The sequence below is a fragment of the Pogonomyrmex barbatus genome, unplaced genomic scaffold, assembly GCF_055798465.1.
Source record: "Pogonomyrmex barbatus isolate J1 unplaced genomic scaffold, ASM5579846v1 scaffold2, whole genome shotgun sequence".
In the NCBI taxonomy this organism is placed as follows: Eukaryota; Metazoa; Arthropoda; class Insecta; order Hymenoptera; family Formicidae; genus Pogonomyrmex; species Pogonomyrmex barbatus.
Genome location: NW_028297116.1, coordinates 4,127,270 through 4,153,401, shown reverse-complemented (window position 1 = coordinate 4,153,401; position 26,132 = coordinate 4,127,270). Strand labels below are relative to the sequence as shown.

Sequence of the window (26,132 nt, the reverse complement as noted above, 5' to 3'; positions counted from 1 at the left end):
TAATTATTGAGTTACTATCATTAAACTTGTTCCATATCGAATATTTTGATATGAAACAAACATGAAATAAACTAGTAATTAATGCTCATAAAACAAACATCTTTCTTCCAAACATAACAGCTATAATTAAAATAAAACTTTATTACAAGAATTTTATTGTATACAAAAAAAGTACATTGTATACAGAAAAAGTTTAAGTACATTATACAGAAAAAGTTTATTGTATAATATAAAATTATATAAGAATTTATTGATTGTTATTTTTCATATATTCCCAATCCCATCGTTGCTTCCCTTTGAGGAAAGTTTCCATACGCGGTTCGATATCGATATTTAAATAATTATATATATTCTCATCTTTTAATGGTATCCATTTAATAGAAGACAAATTCGTAGGAGTGGGATTCCTATAACACACACACACACACACACATATATATATATATATATATATATATATATATATATATATATATAATCAGATTAATTATTAATGTGCCACACATTTATTATTTATATAACATGCGAATGAAGACATTAAATTCAAAATTTCATTAATTCATTCAAGTTGATACCCTGTTTTAGCAAAATCTGTCCATAGCTGTGTTAAGTAATTCATCATTTTATAATCCTTTGAATCAGGATTAGTTATTGGTAGTTCCAAATCTTTCAATATGTGAGGGTAAAATAAGTAACCCAATTCTTCGAAATGTGTTACACCTACAAGATATATTTTCGTGTATGAGAATAAATTATTTTTATAAAATGCAGAATAACAATTTTCGTCAGTGCAACCTTCACGCGATGTACCCTAATGTCAATGCCAGTACTGTAACTTTAAAATCTCATAATCTGAGATGTACTTAAGAAAATATTTTATTGTAGTATTTTGAGAAATTCTTGAAATAAACTACAAAAGAATGTAATGAAAAATAAAAGATGTCATTTAAAAAATTCAACTTGATCTTTATATAACCTTACAGACTCCACCTAAAGTCAAATTCTTATTACCATCGGGTATATTTTTTTCTCTACAACTTTGCTTTTTACATATTTTTAGCTATGATTGTTTTTGAGATATTTTAACGTTTCCAGACTTTTAAAGGATTCTATGTATATACGTATTTAGATTAATATATTTAATGATATTCTAAATGTATATTAAAAAATTTTTTTATTTTAGTAATCCTTAACAAAATTACGATTAAATTCTTATATACAATCATGTATAAAAAACTAAAAATATCATATATAATACTATACATATTTTTTAGAATTAAAGACTCTCTCTTTTCTCTCTCTCTCTCTCTCTCTCTCTCTCTCTCTCTCTCTCTCTTATATAATTTTTATTTAATTATTGATGATACATACCTGGGAGTTTTATATCGAATATTTTTCTCATAGGTGAAGTTTCACTGTCGTATGAAAATTGATATAAATATGTTTCTCTCTTCAGCTTTGCCTGAATATCCGCTATTTTTAAGATACCACGATTAAAGAGTGCATCGCCAATGAAAGTAGAATAGTTTACTAGAGTTTCCCATGACACTGGTTTATTGTCAAAATATAAAAATCGCAATTGTTTTGATGTGATTGATTTTGGTATCTGTGATAATAAAGGAGAAACCTTGGATTTGCTTTTTTCAAAATCTGAATCGACTTCTTTAAGAATCTCGTCTGTTATATCTGGAAGAATTTTAAAAACATTATTATTCTAAATTTAAATATATTATTGTATTATACGAATATTTAATCATTAAACTATTGATATCTTAATGATTAAACTATTGATAAGAAATACATGCATCCAAAAAATTTGCTGTTCACGAAAAAATGTCCTTCATATTTGTTAAAACCTAAAATAAATGGCACTTTAACTCCATGATGTATTAATGTAGATGGATGTTCCGGAAGAAATGGATTCGGTGATTTTGAATCAAAACTTGGTATAAATGTAACGGCAATTTGATGAAACTCCTAGAAAAACATATATTTAGCATACTATATTTAGCATCTATATATACGCGCGCGCGCGCGCGCGCGCGTGTGTGTGTAGATGTATGCTAAATCTTATATATATGATATATGTATATGTATGAAATATTTGGTGTGTGTGTGTGTGTGTGTGTGTGTGTGTGTGTGTGTGTGTGTGTGTGTGTGTGTGTAAGATAATATATGTTAAAATATTTACTGATTTTGACTTGAGAGATTGTTTTTCAGTCTCTATGAGTAATTTTGCGTCAACTGTTTTAAGAAATTCATAAGCAACTTTTGGATCTAAAGTTATCTTTCCAAGTTTCTTGACAAGATCAAAACCTAACATTGTATCCTTGGTCATTAAATCATCATAGGCCCAAGGATTCACAACAACACCGCTATGTGCTATTGCTTTGTGAAATAAGCCTATAAAATACAATGAATTCAGTATTAATCATCAAAAAATTTTATTCTTTTTTTATTAGTATAAATATATAAATTGTTTTTTAGAAATTGACATTTTCAGTAATATTTATTCTGTATTATCGGTCGGCTGATATTTAATCAAAGAAATATTTATTTGGCTCATTAAGTTGACTCATAAAATGCTTTTTTAAATTAGCTTTTTTAAAAATTACTTTCTATTCAAAACTACTTTAATATTCTTATTAAAGAGAGAAAAAACTAATCATAAAATGCTTAATAAAATAATAACAAAATTTAAATTAAATGTTTGTTTAAAGCTGTTTAAATATCTATATAAATATATATTATAAAAATATCATATTTGTAAAAGATTAGATAAAATAATTACCTTCAGCTAACGGAGACAGAGTCAAATAATGTACAATGGCTCCACCAGCACTTTCACCGAAGATAGTGACATTTTTCGGATCTCCACCAAATTTTGCTATATTCTTTTGGACCCATTTTAGTGCCATAACTATATCTTTCAAACCTTGGTTTCCTGTTGCCACTTCGTCATTGAGATTTAGGAAACCTAAAATCATTAATATGTTTCACTTTTTCGCAAAATTGTATATTCTAAACTATGAATAAAAATGGGTTAATTAACTTGAAATAAAATTTGTTAAAATATATTTTTTATATTGCATATTTATAGATAACACATAAATATTTGCATTATCATTACACTTAAATATTATTATTATTATTATTTTTATTTTTAAGATATATTTTTAATATTACAGATTTTTATTATACAGCAAAAATGAAAATATTTTTAAATAAAAAATTATATATAATCAATATTTTTTAATAAAAAATTATTAAAGATAAAAAAATTTTTTTAAATAAATACATAAAGAAAAACATAATTTCTAATTTTCAATTTTTACCATAAATAATTTGCTCTAAATTTGAAAACTTTCATTTTTAAATATTATTTAATTAGTAATTTAACTATAATATGCATCTAATTACAATTCGAGTTAATATTATTTATTTTATATATATATATATATATTTGTTTCTTTATAATATCTTTTTATTTTTGTATTTACTGGAACAGATACATATATATTTATATAATCAAAAATGATGATTTTATCTTGCAGACTTCTAACTTCCTGAGTTATACTAACTTATACTTTTTTAATAAATCTAAAACTTTAAAAAAATCTATATAAATATGTACTAAATATTATATTATGTTATACATATTGTATTTATTTATTTTACTTCTAAAACTTTATAATTTAAAATTCTAAAACTTTATAAAAGATTCTTATAATAAAAATATGTGTCAAAAATATCTTTAAGAAATAAATAAAGAAATGTAATTATTATTCATGTTTTATTTTAATTAATATAATATTTATATAATAATTTATATAATATTAAAAAACTGAACTTATTAATAATTAATCAACATTATTTAGTTGATAAATAAAACTATTTAATTATAAATAAAAAATAATTAATATTTATTTTAAAAATGTAAAAAGAAGATTGTGGAAACTTAACGCAATTTTACTAACACAAAGTTTATAGCAAATAACTTACCTAAAACACCTAATCTATAATTCAAAGTAACTAAAACTACATCTTTTCGAATGATAAAATCGGGACCATAAATGCTTGGGTTGCCATCTCCCATAAAAAATCCGCCACCATGTATCCATACCATTACAGCACGTTTTTGGGATAGTTCAAGATCTGTATTATAAACATTAAGATAAAGACAATCTTCATCACCTATAATTGTACCATCAAAAATGTTATATTGAACAGCGACGTTTCCATATTTAGAAGCATCTCTATTTTCGGACCATGCTTCTGGTGGTACTGGATCCTAAATGAATAAAAATCCTTATTGAATGACGCAATGAATTGATACAAGATGCGAATATATATAAATATAAAATTTAACATATATGTATATTTTCTTCTATATTCTTAACTTTTTATGAAAAAATAGGTATAAGTTATAAATGTGTATATATAATATTGTATATATAAAGGACTTTGTAAATTTTAGTATCTTTTAATCAAAAGTATTTTTTTGTTTGTAAAAATATTTTACACTTTCTGTGCAAAAATTTTTTAATATTTGCGTGTAACTGGCACCGCTGTTATTTCTTTTAATAATTTTATAATTTTTATAATAATATGAAATTAATTTTTAGTAACACACTTTGAAAGCTTGTTTTAAATTATATAATTTATTTTATCATTAATTTGCAAAAGTTTTTAAAGAGTAACAAATAAACAATTAAAAATATTAGAAAATAAATAATAGAAATAATAATCGAAATAATAAAATAACAGAAATGATTGACGTAAATGCTGAATAAGTTTTTTTAATCTAAACCGGATATGATGAAGTCATGTTGCGTGCAGTACGTTAGTAATTAACGAACAATCGTTTGAATAATTAATATAATAAGTATATGCAACGTTCAAGTATGTTTATAATTACGTGCACATACAATTTTCATGCACATTTTTTTATTTAGTTAACATTCTAATTGAAATAATATTACATTTAAGAACAATTGAATTAATTCTCGCAACTATTTTGTAAATAATTCTAATTTCTTTTCTCTCTCTCTCTCTCTCTCTCTCTCTCTCTCTCCCCCTCTTCCCATCATTAAATATACATTTTCAAGGCTAGAAAAAACATTTAAAAAAACTTAAACAAATTGATAATTAATTATTTTTAAGAATAATAATTAAAAAGAATTTTGATATTTATATGTTAGATAAGTAACGGCAGCCTTACATATGTATAATACATTTATTTAGTTCATATGTCAAATATTTTATATACTTTATAAGCGTTGTAATATAATGTTGTAGACATTTCAGAAAATGGAAGAAAGAATTTCTATTATATTTAATTAATTTAATTAAAAACAATAAATATGTGATGTATGAATTACATTGCAATTTCATAATTAATTTTGCAAGTGCAGCAATTTCATGATTGATTTGCAAATGATTTTCCATTATTTTCGAATTCTACAATTCTATAGAAGGAGAAACGTTTAATTACGTCAATTATAAAGCAAACTTGAAATTATACTGTCGTCGAACTCCGGAATAATATAAATACTTACTTTAAATCGGAGTTCCCCAATCGGGGGTTTTGCATATGGTATTCCTCGGAAAGCAAAGTAGAGATCGCCATAGATTCCTTCTTCAACAGTGCCAATTAATTTCCCTTCATGCACATGCACATTTACTCTCTTGTTGTCCATGATGATACTAAAAATTGAATGATGACAAGTCAGTTAGTATTTAATGAAAATGTTTATTAATCTTGCTTTGCGGATATGCAAATCTATATCTTTTACAATTGTATTGTTTTATTTTCTATAATAATTGCACTGCACAATGTTTATTTTCAATTCTAAAAGTTGGCCAAAATATTCATATATTACATTTAAACAGACAAAAACTTGTGTAAACTTGTATAAACTGTTTTGTAAATCAAAATAATAATAAAAATCATTTGGTTTATTTTCGATTTTGATTTATTTAACTTACTTTCAAAACATATTCGTTAATGAATTATGGAGATATCTTTTTTTTGTTTATTTTTTGAAGGAATTTGAATTTCTTAGAGAAAATATGTTAAAGGTATTTTTTAAAAAACTCTTAAAGATATCTTAAAGTTGTCTTATGCATCGATTTTAGACATTCTGTCCATTGGGAATATATGTAAGAATCTTATTACTAGTAGTTTACTAATGTTCTCAAGAAATTTATTTTTTTTGTTATAGAATTCGCATTACAAAAGCATATAAAATTACATGGAAATTACGCATCTTAATATATTGCAAAGATTAGATTAAATTTCATAAACTCACTAAAACAAATAAAAATGTTGCATACGCGCGCATATTTGTAAACAGTTAAAAAAAAATTATCTTTGAAATAATATGAACTCGATTATATTTGTATAAACACATTTTATTTTCTTTTCATTATTGATAAGAAAGTAATAATGTGTTAAGCAATTAGAAATAGTTCTCTGTTATTATCAAAAGTTTGGAATATTTCCTTCTTCAAGATTGAATAAAAAAAATATTTATGAAAATCTTATATTTCTGATTTTTATGACTATTTTACATTTTATCGTTATGCTTTTGTCTTTAAGGCTTTTTTAAGTAATTTTTAATTACTTCTCTATTATTACATTGATTTTAATAATTACAGATGTTAATATATGTATTATTTATTTTATTATAAGTGAATATGTCGATTATTATTTACTTTGTAAAAAATTTTTTTTATTTAATTCTCAAAAAAATTATTTAAATTATATTTTAATACTCTTTGCTCTTTTTTTAAAATGGTTTTGTTTTCTGAAAACATTGAAATCAAAAAAGCAAAGACACAAAAACATTATATAATATTGAAAAGCAATATTGAATAAGAATAAAAATTAAGTAAATTTCTAAATAAGCTATATTTTTAAAGTATAATAAGTATTTTTTTCAAAATTCTGTTCTTCAGTTTGAGAATTTAGACATTTATTTTATATTATACTTATTTATTTTCAGTTGAAATCTCTCTATTCCTTTATTCTCGCGGAAGAATCGATGCTTGACGTGAAACGTACGATAGCTCAAAGAGAACTGAGAATCGAGAGAACGTTTTCTCTCAAACGGCACAATCCCACCAGCATATAAATATTATGTAAACGTTTGAAGACTGATTTGAACCTATTTTTTAATGTTCGTAAAGTGTGCCAATATTCATCTGTTCAAACGCTTGCTTACCGATTAAAATATATGACAAACGATTATGAAATATTTTTAAGAAATATGGTTCTCACTTTTAGTAGCTTTACGTAATGAGCTATGTGGCTTACGCCACAACCTTACGCTATGTGGCTGAGATTGAAAGATGTTATCAGAATCAGAGTACAAGATAAATGAGAAACTTCAATCTCAATATTATCCCAATGACATGAATGCTTGTATTGAATAACTTTACTATACCTTAGTGAGGATATATACAAAACATTACAACATATTGTGAAAGTTCGACGAAATCCGAGAATGCTGTCTATGAAGATTTTTTTTTACCGATTATCATATATTTACAATTGTTTGAACTGATTGAATTCGTAATATATTTAATTAATACAGTTTAAATCTGATATTAAATAATGAAAATTATTTTTTTTTTTCTGAATATAAATGGATATATAGATGGATATTACAATGGGAGACTTTGTGCATATCATCAGTGTTATAAATCGGGCCGGATTTTTCGCGCATGCGTGACGAAACAGACATAAGACAACGACGTATGTGACGTAGCGATGTTGGGCGCAAAAGCTTAACGTGAAATAGCGCGAAAATTTTAACGGAATCATCGCCGAATAGGTACAGGTAAGGTAAGTATTTTACATGTAATATTTATATTTTTGCATAATAAATTCATTTTAAATTATAAAAATGTTTATGTAATTATATATGGGCAACCAATGTGTACATAATTTTATTCATATTATTATGTTACTGATATCCTATTCGCCGCGTGAAAAACCCGACCCGATTCACAACACTGCATATCAAAATTTATGATTTTTATTAAATATAACAAATATATATATCAAACAAATATATATCATAGCATTTTATCATTCGTCCCTTTTAAAACTCTAAACTTTTATCTGAGACCTTCTCTGCATAACAAATTTAGAAGATAACTATTAAGAGAAGTATTTCCATTAAAACATTATGACCTTACTTACCTGTATGTTTCTTTCTGTGTTTAAATATTTTCCAATATTAAATTATAGAAAATTATAAAAAATTATTAATGATAAAAATTATGTGTAAAATTATGTGTAAAAGAAAAAAAAAATTTAGAAATCCATGAAGTTATTAAGTACTGTACTGAAAATAAAAAATTGAAACTAAAAATTAAGATTTTACCAATTAGATAATGTTACCGCAGAGCAGAAAATCGCCAGATCGACTACCAAAATGATGAATGTAATTCTAAACATTATCGTCCCAGAATCGGAGGCAATGAATTGAACAGAAAATTTCTTAAACTAAAAAGAAAAAAATAGTATTAGCGACTTAATATTAACGGACTAATATTTAATCTATTTTATTTCGATTAAATTTTGATATCCAATTTACGATATTTAATATATACTATTACACGCAGCTATTGTAGTCCATATTTCTTACAGGAAAACGATAAGTTGATTGAACAACATCACTAATAAAATACCATTTTTTATTATTTTATGACACAGTACAAATAGAATGTCATAGACATATATCTATATATAAAATAGTTAAAACAAATATAGCGAAGATCAGTTTTCCTTGTATATTTGAGTTCTCACCTAAACTAAGATTTTAGAATTCGTCCCTCTAATATTATATAAGTCTGTGAAGGAAACTAATTTTAAATGAGAAAGCATCAATAATGCCTTCTGTAAACTAGACTCATTTTATTAATCTGAATGCAGAAATATATAATTTTTTAAATTCTTCATGACTAGATTTAGCAAATTTGATAGATTTTTAAATATAATTGTTTAACTATCATTGTTTTTACAAAAGGAAGTTTTTACAAATATAATATACAAATACAATATATGAAATTTATAATTATTGGCAATGGCAAGTTTTTTAAATGCAGAAAAATCTTGAATTTTATGAAAATGAATTTTAACTTAATTAATATTTAATATTTAAAAAATATTTAAAAACTTTATCTTTCAGACATCTTTGAACATCTTTTAGGCCAATATTCATAGTCCGTTCTTATATTTAAAATCGTCTTAAATAAACTTATATAGTTATCTTATTGATTGAAATATAATCTTAAATCGATCTTAAATATAAGAATTAACTATGAATACCGCCCTTAGATTTGTGTAATATCTGGAGTTATTTATTAATCTGATTTTATAGAATAAACAAAATAAATTTTAAATTTTGTAACATAAATATTCATTATTAGTCAAATAACTTATAAAAATTGTATTTCCCAAGGAAGTACAAGAAAGGCTGTAGAGATTCAAAAACATCACGACAATCTAAATAATAATAGTCATAGATTTTATAGTACTAGATAACTTTTCCTTTAGATGGAAAGAGACAGTAGATGTGTCGTATCTTCTATTCTTTAGTTTCCGAACGTATGCGGTAAAAAAGAATATAACATATTACTATCTCGCCTTATCATATAAAAAACAGAAAGACAGAATATTACCTTCTCACTCTCAACTCGGACCTCGGAATTTTAATCAGAAGGCGTATTCAATACTGTAAGATCTATGAAGATAGTGATTACAATAAATGGATTGGAAGACTGGAAGACTGGAACACGTGGAAGACTGTTCTCCCAATTAATCGAAAAAAATTTCTCCCACTCTTCCCTCTCTTCTAGTTTTCAAATTTTCTCCCTTCTGTTTTCTTCTTCCGCTTTTCATATTTCTACCCTTCTCTCTTACAGCATAGGGAAGCAAAAAGGTGGCGTATTAACAGGCTTCGTCGTCCCGATGAAGTGAACTGCAATGTTCATGAAATATTGGCATTTAATAATGTATGATAACACGAATAATACTCGGAAACATATTAACTTTTTTGAAAATAGTAATCATGGAAGCTTCAGAAGCAATTTTCTTGATTCTATTATTACTAAAAAGAAATCAAACATCACGTTAAAGAAATCAGAACCATTATAGAAAATATTATTTGCGTTTATTGCATTTATTTATATACTTATCAGTTTTACAGAAAGTCAATTTAAAAATATAAACGTAACCATATATTATTTAATGTGTAAATTGTTATGATGGATCAATAATTGACTGGATATAATAATTATATAGATCGATTTGAGTTTTGTTAATGATTTTTTCATATTCAAAATTATTCAAAATAAAACGACTTTTTTATTTATACTTAGGACAATTTATAATATAAAACAAAAGGCAAAATCATGCGAAATAGCAAAAATCAATAATCTTTTTGCTTTATTCATTTTTTTTCTCTTGTTTTTCAATGTAGAAAGAAAGAAAGATGCAAGAAATGGAAGCGTCTCGTTTGACCACGTTGCAATTGGCAACAGCCAATTACAGCTATTGATGCCTGGAGATTTTCCACGGAACCAATCAAAAAATTTTATTTTAATTGGCCAATCGGACGCCACTCTGTACGACAAATTTTTTTTTAATGTGTTGATTGGCTCTACATAGTGAAATCTTTAGGTCTCCAAAAATATTCTATTTTGTAACCAATCAATGCATTCAAAAATTTTGTCATACGACAAATAAAAGCTTAGTTACTTTGCCTCATTTTTGAATGCGCCCATAGGTCTATCCTCCATCTTAAATCAATCTCCATTACACTACTCGATCTTCTTTCCATTTCTAGCCAAAGCGGCACGTTGTACGGAATATAACCTAGTAACTATTGGTACAATTCCATTGAATTCATTGATTTTCATTGTGTCTTAAATTATTTTTAAGGGTAAGTTAAACATGTGAAGTATTTACGCATATCTTATGGATAGAATATGTTTATTTTATTTAACATTTAAATAAGCCGCGTGTATCGCATAACCTCAATCTATTATAGCCACGTTGTGATTAAAAATCGATATTTTATCAAATATTTTTGAATCATTCCGTATTTTTAGAGTTTGGCTATATGTCAATTTGTATATATTATTTATTTCTAGTTGTATATTTTTCATATTCATTTGCGTCTATTTAGAAATGAAGACTAAGATAATGGACAAGAAAGGAAAGAAGCGATCGCTCAGCGAAAGCTCCGTTTCCGTAAAGCCGAATCAAAAACAAGGAAATGCGAATGAACCTAACAAAAATTCCAAAAAAATGAAATTTGTTAGTTCTGAGCAAAATGGGAATCTCATGTTAGAAAAGATGCAAATTTCTAAAATGGACAAACAGAAAAAAAAGAATAAAATAACGGACCAGCAGAATAGCACCGTAAAACCATTGGAAACAAAGAAAGATACAAAAGGAAAGACAGAACTGACTACTGGTAAACTTGAAAGAAAAACTAGTGGAGATAAAACTGGTTCAAGGAGGAATAGGAATTCATTTAAGATTTTAGACTCTAAAGATTTGACTGTAGAAGAGATGATAAAAAAAGTAGAAGAAATTAAGAGCAGAGAAGTCTTATCAAGGAGAGCGAGAAGAACTTTGGGTATACTTTACAAAAAATTGAGATTGAAAGGACATAATATCGAACCAAGGAATTTAAATAAAACAGGAAAGAAGAATAATGAAAAAATGGAACATCAAGCAAATGCATTAGTGAAGAACAAACAACAAGTTAATAAGGATGGAACCAAAAGAGATAAGATGGAAACAAAAAAGAAACCTGTTCAAAGTGCAAAAGATAAACTACAAGAAGACCTTAGTGATGAAGAGGAAGATGATAGCGATTCTGAGGTAGATGATAATGATGTTGAAGGTGATAACAATGTTGAAGAAGATGATACCGATGAAGAGGAAGATGAGAGTGATGAAGAGGAAGATGACGACGACGAAGATGATGAAGAAGATGAAGATGAGGAAGATGAAGATGATGAAAATGACGAAAGTATGACAGAAATGAAAATTAATTTAGATAAGATAAAACAAAAAATTGATGACGAGGATGAAGATGACGAAGAAGATGAAGAGGATGAAGAAGATGTAGAAGATGAAGAAGACGAAGAGGATGAAAAAGATGAAGAGGAAGATGAAGATGACGAAGAAGACGAAGAGAACGAAAAAGAGAGTGAAGAAGACGAAGAAGAAAAAAAAGATGCAAATAAAAAGGCAAACATTTGGGAAATAAAAAAGAAAGAAATAGAACACAAGAATAAACAACCTGCACAACCCACAAATGATCAGAAAAAAGGAGACGCAAAGAAGCGTCCTGTTCTTTTTGTGGGCAATTTACCATCAGAGTAAGAGATATTTTTATAATATTTATATTTCAATATTCTATTATTTTTAAATTATAATGTAAATATCTGAATTGCAGTATAACTGAGGATGAGATCAAACGACATTTCTTGACTAAAGTAAATACAATAACTAGCATTAAAATACCAACTATGCCAGGTAAAACAGAATCACGCGGCTTTGCATATGTGGAGATGACAAATCATACTGATTGTGAGGTAAAAGCATTTTATTGTGATTTATTAAAAATTTTTATTATTTTTATTTCAATATAACTAATGATTTTTGTACTTTTAACAGAAAGGACTATTGCTGAATCATACATTCTTAAAGAAAAGGAAGATAAATGTTCAATATGCGTTACCGATCGGTACAAAGGCACATGCTAACAAGCAGTTCATAGTTTCCAAGAATAAAAAGTTCCAAGCGTTTCAGAAGGCAGGAAAATTTGCTGGTGGGAATCAAAAGCAGAAGCCATTTCAAAAACAAAGGAAATAAGACTCTGAAGAATCGAATTCATAATAAAATAAATAGATTTAATTAATACATTATTTGTTAATCATTTGTTTTAATCATTTAATAACTTTATTATGACTTCCACAAGAAAGCAATTTTTATGTCAATGTAAGAACTACTTTAACATAAAGATACATATAGTTTTATTTTCTATGATTACATTTTTTTATTCTCTGATAAAATATGAAATAAATATATAGATGATATCAACTAAATGTTCATACGATAAAATTTTTTTTCATTGGTTTATTTTAATTAAAAAATAAGAAATAGCTATAATTTTACTTAAATAGGTTAAGAAGACAATTTATCAATAATGTTACATGTATGTATGTACAGTATGTTATATTTATAAAACAAACGAATACATTCATATTTCTATTTAGCATATTTGACATTTACAAAAAATACGTTCGTGAATAGAATGAGTCACTTGGGTTTGTATCATTCCTGGTGTCTTATCAATTATCAATAATTCATAATTTTGTATAAGGAAGAAACTGCAAATTTCATGCAGATAATTTTGCGGATAACATACAAACAGTAACACAATGCATGGCGATTTATTCGAGAGTATTATCGTAAGATTAAACTGAACATTGTTTATTAAATACTTAATGTGAGAATGGCAAATAGTGCTGGCCAATTGGAGACAAACGATTCTTTTAATGGTGAAAATATGCCATCAATTAAACTCGTAGAGGTATTGTCTCTAATATTTTTAATCTTAATGATAAATATAAACGAATTTCGAAAGATAGATCTTTGCGAATGTATATACATCATTAATTGTTTGATTATATTTTTCTCGATTATATTTATATATATTGTAAGTTGCTTATGGATCGTTATGCTTTTGCATAGGAAGAACTTTCCGAACGCATCATATTTCCAGAAGAATTGAATAAATTTTTGCAGGATCGTATTCGTGTAAGTATAATAAAATTATATAGCCATATAGTAAATATAAATAATAGAATTCTAATGTATGTATAATTAAACGAATAAAAATATTAATAACAATAAAAACATTACTCGTGATTTATATGTATAATTTTCTTTTCTTTATAGTACACCCTTCGATTATAGTATATTTCAAAGTTACAAGTTGGAAAATTATAATTCGTTAATCTTTTTATTTTTATTTTTTTCTCATTTGTGAATCAATCTTATAATTATTATTGATCAATTCACTGTCGTGTTCAGATAATGATTCTGTAACAGGATTTAACGGCAGAGAATGAATGTTTGCGACGAGCATTTGAACAAACGGAGGAGAAATTGCGGAAACTGTCGCAAGAAAAACAGAATTTGCAAAATGCAATGCCAGCTGAATTGGCCACGACAAAGCTAATCGAACTTAGCAAGAAATATAGAGATCGAACTGCCGAAATGGAAGTTTTAAAGACAAAATGCAAGAATTTAGAAGCCACTCTAATTATCAAAGATGATGAACTAGAACGCCAAAGAAAAGAATTACAACAGATTTTTAAATCTGAAATACACAAGGATTCTTGCAATAGTCAGTTTGCATTTCTTTCCTATTTTGCAAACGACACAAATGTTACATATTTATTTCGTAATTAACTTCTTGCTTAAAAAAACAACTCTAAAGAAATTAAACTTAAATCTTTTTATTCATTAATAATTTTGTAGCAACTTGTAAAAATTAGTCATTTATTCACATTATTTAATCATTTTACATCTTTCATGTGATTGCAATGTCAAAGAGGATGAAAATCTAGATAATATAAAAGAGAAAGATTCAAGCAATTCATTGGGCAGAGGTGACCAAGAACGAATTAAATGTTTGAAGAATAAATTGCAACGAGTCCAAGCAAAACTTTGTGAATCCAGAAACACGTGTGCCGCTCTTAGGCAAGAGATTAATAAAGCACAAAAGGTACCTTACATTCTTGTTGCTCCTGTAAACTTGATTAATAGCGATGACTTTTATAAAAAGAAGCCATTCCATTTTAATTATTTTTGAAATGACGAGAAGAATAAAAAGATAAAAATAAAAAAGATAGAGATATAAAAAAAGAGATTTACAGTTACAGAAATAAGTAAAAGCGAGGCATGCTTCTTTTCGTTCATTTGCATTAAAGATTTTTATTCTACATTTTCCACGTGTAATAGAGTTATCATTAAGAATACAAGTGTCAGTTATTGTGCAGCGAGGTGGGTGAAAATGTCAGTATTAGCGCGCTTTCGAGCGTACCGGGTGGTTGGCGTGGACGAGCTGAGCAAATCCGGAATCTACAACAGAAAGTGGCGGAATTGCAGACGAGATTGTCCGAAAACGAAAAATCCCAGAAGGAATCCTCTGGTAGAAAACAAAATTGTGAAATTTTACATTTTTACCGACAATCAGAATTATTGTAAATTGTTTTTTTTTTTTTTTTTTTTTTTCATTATTTTTCATCCCACTTATTTGCAAAACTTCATCGTCCAATCGCGTTACCCCATTGTCGGACAATTTGTATTATTGCGACTCGTAATATGGTCATGACCACATTTATTTGTTTCTCTTACAAACAAGCCGTTTATTATAATTCCTCTGTTTATTTTAATTCTTCTAGATCGACAAAATCTGACGTGTCTACGAAATGTTGAAAGGGAAAGACGGCAACAAATGGAAAATACAGCGAAGGAGCTGAGACAAGCGGAAGTAGCATTGGAGACCTCGAAAAGGAAACTCGACGCTTTCAAGGCGAGAATAAAAATATTGGAACAAGAACTGAGTATTGCAAAGGGGAATATCACGATGCTGAATGAAAAGAGATCTCACGACGATCGTCTGGTCGACGCACTCAACGTTAGTAACGTTAAAAAAAGTATTCACTTGAATAAAGGATCCGGAAAGAATTACGAATACGAAAAGAGACTTTCTATTTCACGTAGTAAATTAAAAAAACTTTCCGATATTTATGTATCAAAGTGATGTGTTTGTGACGTTATCAGGGACGATTAAAGATTTCTGAAGCGAGGTACCAAGAACGCGAGGTAGAGGTGCAAAATAGGGAACACAAGATTGAACGTGAGAGCGCAAACATTAAAAACGAGCTGCGAGCAACGCAGTTGCACGTGGAGCGATTACGCAGGAGATTGGAGGAGCGCGAGATTGAGATCGACAAACTGAGGTTTATACGAAAAAAACTACAAGATAATATACGGCGCAAGTTACCCCGTTCAATGGGAGAAACATATTTGTTTTTCAATTTTTAGAAATGGCACGATGGACGAGTCTTTCAAGTGCCGAACCTCGCTCCATCCAGATTTCCGACCAATTGGCGAACGATCGATCAGTCCGATTGATAGTTCACGAAGTTTAGGCGAACCAAATGAATATGTGACTTTGGCTCTGGCTGCTGAAGCTGAACGAGTGAGACTGTTAGAATTAGTAGCCGTCCTTAATCAACGGCTGGACAAGGAGAGAAACGAAGCTGACGCACTTGCAGTAAGTTGTTATTGCCTTTGTATTAATGTTTGTATTGTTTGATTGTTTAATGAAATTTAAAAAAGTCAAAGAAAATTAATTTTATTGATTTTATTTAAAAAAATTAAATAATAAATTATTTCTTAATGATACTGTGTATGTAAAATTGATGAAAAGGAATGAATATTGAAATTGTATATCAGAAAATTTCGATTCATTAGAATTTTGATGTAGTCTAGTCTTAACCAATTTAAATATTCCATTCGGAAGGAATTGCTGCGTAAGGAAAAGGGTAAGTGTGCGAAATTAGAATCGAAGTTGCGAGATTTAGAAAAAGAGAAAGTGGGACTTGCTAAAGTGAATACTGGATATAGAGCAAAATCTTGCACGAAGTCAATGTCGAGTGTACGAGGGCACGAAGAAACTGCTAATCCCGACGAAGTTCGCTACAAGTAAGTTAGTATTTCTGTAGTATTTCTTTTTGCCTTAACTTCCTTCCTCGCATCTATATCGTCTTTATCGTCGTATATGTATTTGATGTAGAATCGAATTACTAGAAGAGGAGTGTCTGGCATTGAAGGCCAGATTAGATACCGTGCAACAGGATAAAGCATCGGATCTCGCCACGTACAAGCAAATACTCGAGCAAACTAGAAAGACTTTTAAAGACGCGTGCAGGTGAGAATCTGGACCGTGTCCAAACTCGCATATGCATAAGCGACGTCTAAATTCCGCTTGATGACCGCAAGTGCGTGCATGTATATAATATGCATGTATACTTTTACAAAAGACGAGTGGCTCATCTCACGATCGTCTCACTCTCCAATACGGTTTTTTAGGAATACTTTTTTTATGAAGCGCAGACAACCAGCGCTTTATTTCTAGCTTTTTCTGTGTTTTATTTTTTTAAGATAATTAAATGCGTAAAAGATATATTTGCTTTGATTGTCTCTTCGATGTTATACATTAATTATTAAAAATTATCGTAATTTTTCAAAATTATGCATTTTCTAAATTTATCTGTAAGATCGATTGCGTAGTTATTTCTTAGCACAATGTGCAACATCATTTTAAGTATCTTTCGATATCTGTTATACAATCAATTTTCTATTATATAATATTATTTGTTAAACTAATGCAAGAGTATTTAATTTTTAACCGATAAATTATTTTTTTATAATCTTTCTATATTTGAACCAAATCTATCTCTTTCTAGAAACAAATTGCTGGCTGCCGGCAGCCGCTCCACGATAACTGTTTAACGAAAAAAAGAAAAGATGAGACGTGATGAGAAGAAACGAGTGAGTATTCCGGAAAATCTTATCGATATGATTTCTAAGACAGACAGACCTTTTGGTCCAAAGGAATTTGATAGTTCGTGGAAAAAAATAGCTCTATAATTATAGAAATAGCTCTATAATTAAAATAAGGTATTCTTTTAACAGGCGATCGAGTCAGTTGCCTGCGATCAGAATAGATGTAGCAGCAACAAAGCCGCGGTATGGTGATGTAACTGGGACACGAGATAAGGTGCAACGCCTCCACGTAAACCCGCGTGACACCGCCGGAGTAAAACTCACGGTTTCGTCTCCACCTCATTCCTCTCCGTTTCCTTAAAGTCGCCTCGGTGTTTGCCTCGGTCGAGTCGTTTACTTCTGCCATTGATATCACACGTGGCGGCACCGCGACCGTAAATTCATCCCGCTTCTCATTACCCAAGAACAGAGTGAGACGACTCTCAACTTTGTCTTCTCTCGAATCTAGAAGTTCGAAAGATATTTGCATGGCTAAGATCTATAAATCGCGATATCATAAGACAAAAATGGCAAAAAAAGAATATATAAAAATTTCATGCAGCTCTCTCGTGCACTCTATTGCGAATATAATTTTAGATATTTTGTAGCTAAAAAATAAATAAAACTTTATTACTAAAATGATGGTTTATAATCAAGCAAAAATGATTAAGCTCGTATGCAGATATATTTTACGTTTCAATGTTTATTAATATTCAAAATTTATCGAACGTGTTTTTGTACTTTGGTCATATCTTGTTTTGAAAATCAATTCATTGATTAACGTGCATTGAAATTTCTTGTGTCCCATTTAACATTGTAGCTAACATAACAATATTTCCTTGGTATACCCATTTTACATAACATCTCATCAATGGCTACGCGCGTTTGCGGAATATATTGTACAATTCTGACCAGTGACAAACATCCAACTTCCATCTGGTTTTTCTTATTCTTATTTTTATCCAAGATGATCAACGTAACAGAGATTTATTAATTATTTTTTTTTAAGAAATGAAAAAATGAATAAAGATGAACATTATCAAAATCGCAAATTGTCTCTACTATATGTGAAATAAGTAGAATTTAACAACTGTGAAATTCCAATCCGACTCACTGAAAAAGTAGAAAAAATTTGCTGATATTTATAAAATCAAGCTTTGGTATATTTGAGTATATTTGGTATATTTGAAGTTTCATGAAATTCTTGATAAAAAATGAACACGATATATATATATATATATATATATGTACATATTACGTTAAGGAAGTCACATCGGAGTAAAAATCGTAAAAATTATTAAGAGAAGAGTTACATAGATATCTAAATTATGATTTTTATTGCGTAAACGGCTCGAAGATAAACCTTTTCCTTGTCCTAAATATTTTCCACGTCAATTAAAATAAAAAATATTATAGTTTAAGACACTAGGGAATTAATAGTTTTAACGAAGTTAAAATATTAGAATAAATACCTAGTAATTTAGATAACGAAAATCAAATATTACTGAGGTAATATCGAACACCGGACGGACTTTAATAATTTGTGGATAATGCTCCACGAAAACTTCCGCCATCATCATCATCGTCGTCGTCGTCGTCGTCGTTGTCGTCGTCGTCGTCGTCGTCATCATCGTCGTCATCGTCGTCGTCGTCGTGGTTGTCGTCGTTGGACGAGCTGGGCGTGTTTCCGACGGCGCTTAAGCTCACCGCCGACAGGTGTGGGCTTTACAGGTGTTGGGCCTCCTGGCTGATAAGAAACGCGCCCGTGACGTCAGATTGGCGCGGGTAGAGTATATGAGTCAACGCCGTGGGACGTCCACGTCACTCGTTCTTGAACCTCCTTCGTTCGTTCATTCCGTCAAGTCGTTTGCCGTGAATTTTTTGCCATATCACCGGTCGCGATCGACGCTCTGCATCGTCGTTGGGTCATCCGGAGGTTCACCGGAAACGAGGGGTCTGCCGCAGCGCGGAGGTCGATTCGCGGCTCGATCGGATTTCCGCAGGTAAGCCAGATGGATTTCGCGTCCACGATCCGCCGTCGAGATCGATTTAGGAGTCGAATGTCCAGGCGAATGACACCCGGCGACGACCTGGTAATTATTAAAGGGGATGGATAAACGATCGTAAATGTCGAGATACTCGAGACATTTTAATTTTTTCCAAAATTTTTTTATCTTTTATGTATTTTTTAGATTTTTGTGTTGTCCGCGGATATCGCACAGAGTTAGTTGTGAAATTAGAATTGATTCGTCAATCGATCAATAAAATCGATCGCATTTTCGGCTTCTACGTGAAATTTTTCGAGTTCACGAAAGATGATACTCTCCCGTCTCTTCTGAAAAGAAATTTTCTCACTCATTCGTTTGTCTTTTCATGTGTAAATTGGAAGGAACAATTGCACGCTTGGGGCAATACAAAACGTACGCTCCACTTTCGTTACGTAATATACAGTCGCGAGGCCGTCGCTACTCATCAGCCTATGGAGATGATAATTTCGGTATCTACGTGTCAACCCTAATGATATCGAGGTATTTTTCACTGAGACCGAAACTGCTTAATATTCTGCGACAAGTGGAAAGATAATTATCGCATTCTTATTGTCACAGAGATATGGATTAAAAAAATTGAAATCAACACAGTTATTTATTTTTTCTTTCGTAAAATAATAAGAGTTAAATTTTCCAAATCCGTAGTGTAACGTTACGTCATAAATGTTAAATAGAAATAATTATTCATTTATTTTCAATTTTTTTTTCATTTTTTTCATATATGATGTATAAAATAAAACTATTTTTTTTTCTATCATTTCTAGATACAAGTACTGATGGTATAGTAATAGTGTTAATAGCAAGTAATTAAATCAATTCTCATCGACAATGGTTAACTTGATTATCGAAATAAAATCAAAAATTTACTGATGGAGGGGATAATAAAAGGGATTTTAATCGATATCAATAATATTGATCATCGAATTATTATAGACTCACTAGTTGAAAGTCTGCTAAACCAAAGTGGCACGTAGTTGGTAATATAATTAATTGAATTTATTTCATATTAAAAAGACTTTAGCAATCAAGATCCTGCTTGCCGAGGAAATGCCATGTCTCGAGTTGTAGTTGTTTGTTAGTTAACATGTACTCGGTCTATACCTATGTATTGTTCAAAAATTTACAATTGAATATTACCGCTCAACAATCACAAATTAAACTTTGATCTGTTAACGCGTATTTAATACTGTATTTACCGCTTATCTAAAGCTTAATTAAATATAATTTTCGTTCTTTCTATTATGCAATGTTAAAACAAATAAGATGTTAGCTTATTTTTTAATAATACATTATTAATTTTAATATAATAGATATAAATAGATATAAATTAATAATATATTAGTAAAAAATAGGATAACATCTTATTTGCATTGCAATGCTTTTTAGCACTGTAATTTATTTAAAAACAAATAGATATGCTATCTGCATTATAATTTAATAAAAAAATTATATCAAAATTATATCAAAGCGATCGATAATTAATATATGAAATCAAGAAATAAATAAATGTAGCATGTATTTTGCCATTAAGATATATCACTAATAATTTAATTAAAAGAATTAAGGAGTAATTCATATTAAATTTATATTAAACATGTTTTTCAAAGTATATACAAATTTCGCGATACTCACAATAAATTACTCTATAAATTATTATATAATATATAGAAAAAATTAAAATTGTGTTCTAATTTTTCAATTATATAACATTTTCAATCATATAAAATCATATAAGATAAAAATATCTTTATTTCTTGCTTGAAAACTATTTTTAGTCTGCTTATTGCATATACACATATATTGCATAGTACGCACAGTACAAATTCATTTATTTCAATTTCTGATATTCGATAGTTGATATTTATTATAATAATTTATATATATTATATTAATTAAATCAATTTTTTTTAATTAAAGAAATTGGAATAAAAATTTTTTAAAATTATGGGTACAATTAAGTCTTTTACAAGATTAATTTGTGTATACATATTTATGTTTACAGTTATAAATTTTGAAAATGAGAAATCTCTTAAAAATTATATTAATAATTTTTTATTTACATCATTTACATTGTTTATAAAATGTGAAATATAAATTATTTGTTCTATGTTTGTTTATATGTAATACTATATCTCTCCGCTATGCTATGTTAAATATAAATTACATATAACAATTAAAACTATAAATGGAGCACAAAACGTTTAATAGATTATATATATTCTCTTTCAAATTTAATTTCTTATAAAAAAGTAGATATCATTAAAAATTTGATAATAAAATCAATTTTTAATACTAGCGTCTCAGTGTAGTACAATAACTTCGCTGATGATAATGATAAAAAAATAATAAATTAAAATAAAAGCTAACAATACTAATTATATAATTGCAAATAATATAAACGCAAATTTTTTTTAAAAGAAAATTTAATGAAAAAGATACATATAAGATAAAAAATATATAAATATTACATTTCTATTTTTTTAAGAAAAATTTTGTTTCAAAATAAAATAATAAGATTGAAGATAATGAATATTATCCCGATAATCTTTATTAACTTAAGAAACAGTTTAATTTCAACTAAGTTATTTATTTATAATTTTTTCTCATTTATTTATAATCATTATGTATTTTATCAATATTACAAAATATTACATCGATAATTTCAACAAAATTATGGAATATTTTTTTATTAAATAAAATCTATGACATCAAATTCATATAAATATTTTAAATATTTTATTAATATTTCGTATTATATCTTAATTAATAAATTAATTTTTTTTACACATCTATAAATACAAAATGTCTTTAAGCTGAACAAACGCGACATAATTTGCATTATCAAGTTATTTCGCTTGTCTTCGCTTTACTTTTTTTATCTCATAGTCGGACGATTTTACAAGAGTCTTTGCAAATCTTCTCAAAAATAATTTGTCAGTGAAGATAAGATTTCGTCGTGAATGTTCGCGTAAACTCGATTAGTTGCATAGAATATTATCACCAATTGGAAATTTCAGCAGTGATCGTATCGTATTATGGAACAATCGCCGCTGAAATTTTCGTCGATCGTTTCGATGATATCGCGTTAAGATAGTAATATCATTGATCACTCACTTTTTAATTAACACAGATGTCGATTAGACTATGCTTGTTTGTTAATTAACATTCGGCGATCGTGCGGTTGTGTTCTCAAAGAAGAACATGATACAAATTCACAACGGCGGGACGTTGTCTATTGTAATCAATTAGAAAAAAAAAAAACATCTCGACCGCGAATGGATTAAAATCAGTTACATAATGCAAGTAAGCTATCGAAGATGTGCAGCCACTTGTAAATTAACGCGGTTGTAATTAATGCAGACTGTTGGCAATTCCAACCGCGAATGTGTGATAAAATGTGAAGTTGCACGCACATTTGTGCATGCGATTTATTAAAATTTACTACTTGGGAATTATTGCCGAGGTTGTCGAGGATTTTTGGTAATACCAAAGTGAGTCGCTTCGTTATCGTCTTATCGCATCGCCCGCTGATAAGGTGCAATCGCGACTCTCAAAGACGATACCTCGTATGTTTCATCGCGCGTTTATCAAGCGATGGAAAACGTGAGTTAACTCTTCCAGTCTGTTAATGATTTATTAACCGATCTCGTGATAATGTAAATATGAAGCTTTTTCTCGAGATGTAATACGTTCTATCTAGAAAAAAAATATTTTTATGTTTAAGGAATTTCATATCTCATATATAAAATATTCATTTATTTGTAATATTTATAAAGTATTCACATTTAGTTTAGTTAGTAATACTTCTTTTTTTATTCTTTTAAAATATTCTTTTACAGAATAGTAAAGTTCTACAATTTATAGCTATTTATAAACTACTTTCGTTATTAAAGAATGTATGTCTCATTAGCAATAATCTTCAGTTAGGAATGATTTTAACTATAAAAATGTCTTAACTATAAAAATTATCGCTATCTGGGTATACTAAAAAAAGCGGGAGCATGTTAGGAGCGTGTTCCACTTTTACGCTTCTGTTCAGATCGATCTAGAGACCCGTTAAAAATGTGAAGAGCAATTTCTAAAGTCCAAGTCAAATTTCAACACCTTTCGCGCTGCAATCACCAAATCAACGACTGTTTAAGCAGTTGCTTGTAACTGCGGTGAAAATGTCATCTGAGTAAATAGTACGCAGAACGATCTCGCTCCATTGGGAATGTCGTCGCGACATTCGTTTATGTCATACAGGTTTGTACATAGATTAGTTGAAACACGTTAATTAGGGGTGACGCGAAGTTGGCACAACTTTGGAATTTTACAAGCATCGAATATTTGCAAGCAACTATTTTGTAATTTCGTCGGCTAGAAAGAATTAAATTAAACAAATATAAAAATAATATATCATCCTTCTATAGAAATCATAATGTTGCAATATTAATCATTTTATTTTTAAATATTGAAATAGATTCATGAGATAGTTATTGCGAAAGATCAAAATAATATCGGAAACAATCAAAATTAATGAATTAATCAATCATTAATAAATCTATTTATGTCTCTTTGTTAAATCTTTTTCACCTTCAAAGTTCAAAGTGAAAAAAACAACAGATAGAAACGAGTAATATATATATATATCTAATTTGGTGATTAATTTTAAGGGGCACCGAACTTGCAATTTTTCGTATCTGCGGTATCGTCGAGTGGCCAAAAGGACGTGCTAATGAGTCGTGGCACGAGCTGGTAGCGGAGCAGTTATGTTTGCGATGCAATCAGATGGCGGCGCGCTAAAGAGGAAGAGGCTCCTCGCACCTTCCTGATAACGAGTCGTGCCGCTAAGTTAGAGCGTACCACGCTTTTGCGTCAGGGGTTGCCTCCTTCCTCGAGTTGAGATCGCGGACCAGTTTGCTAGGAGAACGCTAATATTGGCCAGCGTATTACCAATAAAATGGAAATAATGAATTTCGCAAATGAAAAAAAGAAGATATTTGCATTTGGTGAATGTAACTTAACGTATGTATGTATGTATGTATATTGTTGATTAATATTAATAAAATTAAAATTAAAAAGTTGCATACCAAAATGATAAAATAATTATCAAATATCTTAATATGTGCAAGAAATTATGGTATATTGATTTTCATAAAAAAAACAAAGTATATAGTGTGATTAAGCTGGAATAATAAGATTAGAAAATTGAAAGTTGAAAAGTAACTTAAATGTTTCTAAAAAATTTTGTAGTTTTTTTATTTCCTGAGAATATTATTTTTGAAAAACATCTGTTGATAATGTACAATGTACGTTCAAAATTATATTATGTCCAGAGATAAAAAATACGTGCTAATTATTTTGTAAATAGCAACCTAATGTTAGTTTCATTTTTTATCTTTTATTTTTGTTTAAAATGATTAATATCATAAAGCACGTAAATATTTCTGAATAAATTCATCCATCTTTCTGTATGCCAGCGAGTTAAAATCCTACTGATGAGTTTACCCAGGGTTCTCGTGTTACGACGCCATTGCTGTATTGCACATAATGACTCTCGCGCGATAACGATTATCGCGCAAAATTTATTACTCCTAGTAAACTTCTTTCTTCAAGAAAGTTTTTTTCAGCACATGACTTATACAAAGAGATTTTCCGTAAAAGACAGTAGATCATACTTATTTATATCATATATATATTATATATATATTTTAAATTGTTTGCAATGACGTATTTTGAGGAAAATTTTGTTTTAAATGGATAGGATAGATGTGAAATAATAATACGTTTTTCCACTTACAGATACTAAAAGTGAAATGTTACTTAGTTTAATATTAAAATTTATTGATAGCTTCTTATTTATAAATAGACAAAAATTTTAATTTATTTATTATCTATTTATTTATAAATAGACAAGAGTTTGAAGTCTCGCATAAGACTTGCCTAGATCATTATTGTTAATTTTAAATAGATTCCAGGTAAATAAATATTTAATTTCTCAATAAGTTATAAAAAAATTCATTTTGTATTATCAAAAATATCGTTAAAATATTTATAGATAGTTTTAAGATGTTCTTTTTCGATATTTACGAATGAGATTTTCTGAACGCTAGGATCCATATTCTGAAATGTCCCTGAAAGTGACTTATAAGCTTCTTGATTGGCTATAAATCACTTTTAGAGATACTTCTATCGATGATTCTAAAGATGATTTCAAAATATTGATCTAGGAATTATAGTATACTGAGTATATTAATATAACTAACAATAAGATATAACATTGATATTTCTCAAGTGTAATATAATTATTTTTATTATCTTTTCATATAATGCACACGTAGAAGTGGAAGAAAATTCAGAAGAGTGAAGCGCTTGCTATGAAGAGAGCTATCCATCGACAGTATGGTAATGATAGACACTGTCATGGAGTTGCTCTCTTTGTGGAC

The 26,132-nt window shown here is 28.5% G+C and overlaps 3 protein-coding genes and 1 pseudogene across 5 annotated transcripts; 3 read left to right on the top strand and 1 right to left on the bottom strand.

Annotated features, from left to right (window-relative positions):
* Positions 1-126: 126 nt before the first annotated feature.
* LOC105422444 (uncharacterized) lies at positions 127-19,551 on the bottom strand. 3 transcript variants are annotated; one of them, XM_089077072.1, is made up of 12 exons: positions 19,364-19,551; positions 17,942-18,121; positions 9,694-9,992; positions 7,449-9,604; positions 5,559-5,706; positions 4,003-4,291; positions 2,792-2,977; positions 2,192-2,403; positions 1,806-1,977; positions 1,372-1,686; positions 576-720; positions 127-407 (listed from the first exon to the last, which is right to left on the bottom strand). In XM_089077072.1, exons 5-12 carry the CDS (start codon positions 5,697-5,699, stop codon positions 248-250), a joined length of 1,620 nt encoding a protein of 539 aa, XP_088933198.1. In that variant the 5' UTR covers positions 5,700-5,706; positions 7,449-9,604; positions 9,694-9,992; positions 17,942-18,121; positions 19,364-19,551; the 3' UTR covers positions 127-247. The 3 variants fall into 3 exon arrangements, with proteins under 3 accessions (XP_088933198.1, XP_088933200.1, XP_088933199.1); XM_089077074.1 differs by lacking the exons at positions 7,449-9,604; positions 9,694-9,992; positions 17,942-18,121; positions 19,364-19,551 and adding an exon at positions 7,283-7,432; XM_089077073.1 differs by lacking the exons at positions 7,449-9,604; positions 9,694-9,992; positions 17,942-18,121; positions 19,364-19,551 and adding an exon at positions 6,994-7,273.
* LOC105422420 (uncharacterized) lies at positions 10,799-13,951 on the top strand. Its single transcript, XM_089077075.1, has 4 exons — positions 10,799-10,955; positions 11,202-12,408; positions 12,486-12,624; positions 12,707-13,951. Exons 2-4 carry the CDS (start codon positions 11,204-11,206, stop codon positions 12,902-12,904), a joined length of 1,542 nt encoding a protein of 513 aa, XP_088933201.1. The 5' UTR covers positions 10,799-10,955; positions 11,202-11,203; the 3' UTR covers positions 12,905-13,951.
* LOC105422445 (uncharacterized) lies at positions 14,995-17,637 on the top strand. Its single transcript, XM_089077085.1, has 7 exons — positions 14,995-15,251; positions 15,505-15,740; positions 15,887-16,065; positions 16,151-16,382; positions 16,632-16,813; positions 16,905-17,039; positions 17,578-17,637. The coding sequence occupies exons 2-7, from the start codon at positions 15,558-15,560 to the stop codon at positions 17,621-17,623; spliced, it is 957 nt and encodes a 318-aa protein (XP_088933211.1). The 5' UTR covers positions 14,995-15,251; positions 15,505-15,557; the 3' UTR covers positions 17,624-17,637.
* LOC148936586 (uncharacterized) lies at positions 19,239-23,307 on the top strand (annotated as a pseudogene).
* The last annotated feature ends 2,825 nt before the right edge of the window (positions 23,308-26,132 follow it).

Excerpts from the sequence above, each read along its gene's own strand:
- LOC105422444 (XM_089077072.1), bottom strand. The coding sequence starts at position 5,699 with ATGGACAACAAGAGAGTAAATGTGCATGTGCATGAAGGGAAATTAATT. Across the intron at positions 4,292-5,558 it reads TTGGGGAACTCCGATTTAAA|GATCCAGTACCACCAGAAGC; the intron begins GTAAGTATTTAT and ends TTATTCATTTAG. Across the intron at positions 2,404-2,791 it reads TCTGTCTCCGTTAGCTGAAG|GCTTATTTCACAAAGCAATA; the intron begins GTAATTATTTTA and ends TGTATTTTATAG.
- LOC105422420 (XM_089077075.1), top strand. The coding sequence starts at position 11,204 with ATGAAGACTAAGATAATGGACAAGAAAGGAAAGAAGCGATCGCTCAGC. Across the intron at positions 12,409-12,485 it reads GTGGGCAATTTACCATCAGA|TATAACTGAGGATGAGATCA; the intron begins GTAAGAGATATT and ends TCTGAATTGCAG. Across the intron at positions 12,625-12,706 it reads CAAATCATACTGATTGTGAG|AAAGGACTATTGCTGAATCA; the intron begins GTAAAAGCATTT and ends TACTTTTAACAG.
- LOC105422445 (XM_089077085.1), top strand. The coding sequence starts at position 15,558 with ATGGAAAATACAGCGAAGGAGCTGAGACAAGCGGAAGTAGCATTGGAG. Across the intron at positions 15,741-15,886 it reads GTCTGGTCGACGCACTCAAC|GGACGATTAAAGATTTCTGA; the intron begins GTTAGTAACGTT and ends TGACGTTATCAG. Across the intron at positions 16,814-16,904 it reads CCCGACGAAGTTCGCTACAA|AATCGAATTACTAGAAGAGG; the intron begins GTAAGTTAGTAT and ends TATTTGATGTAG.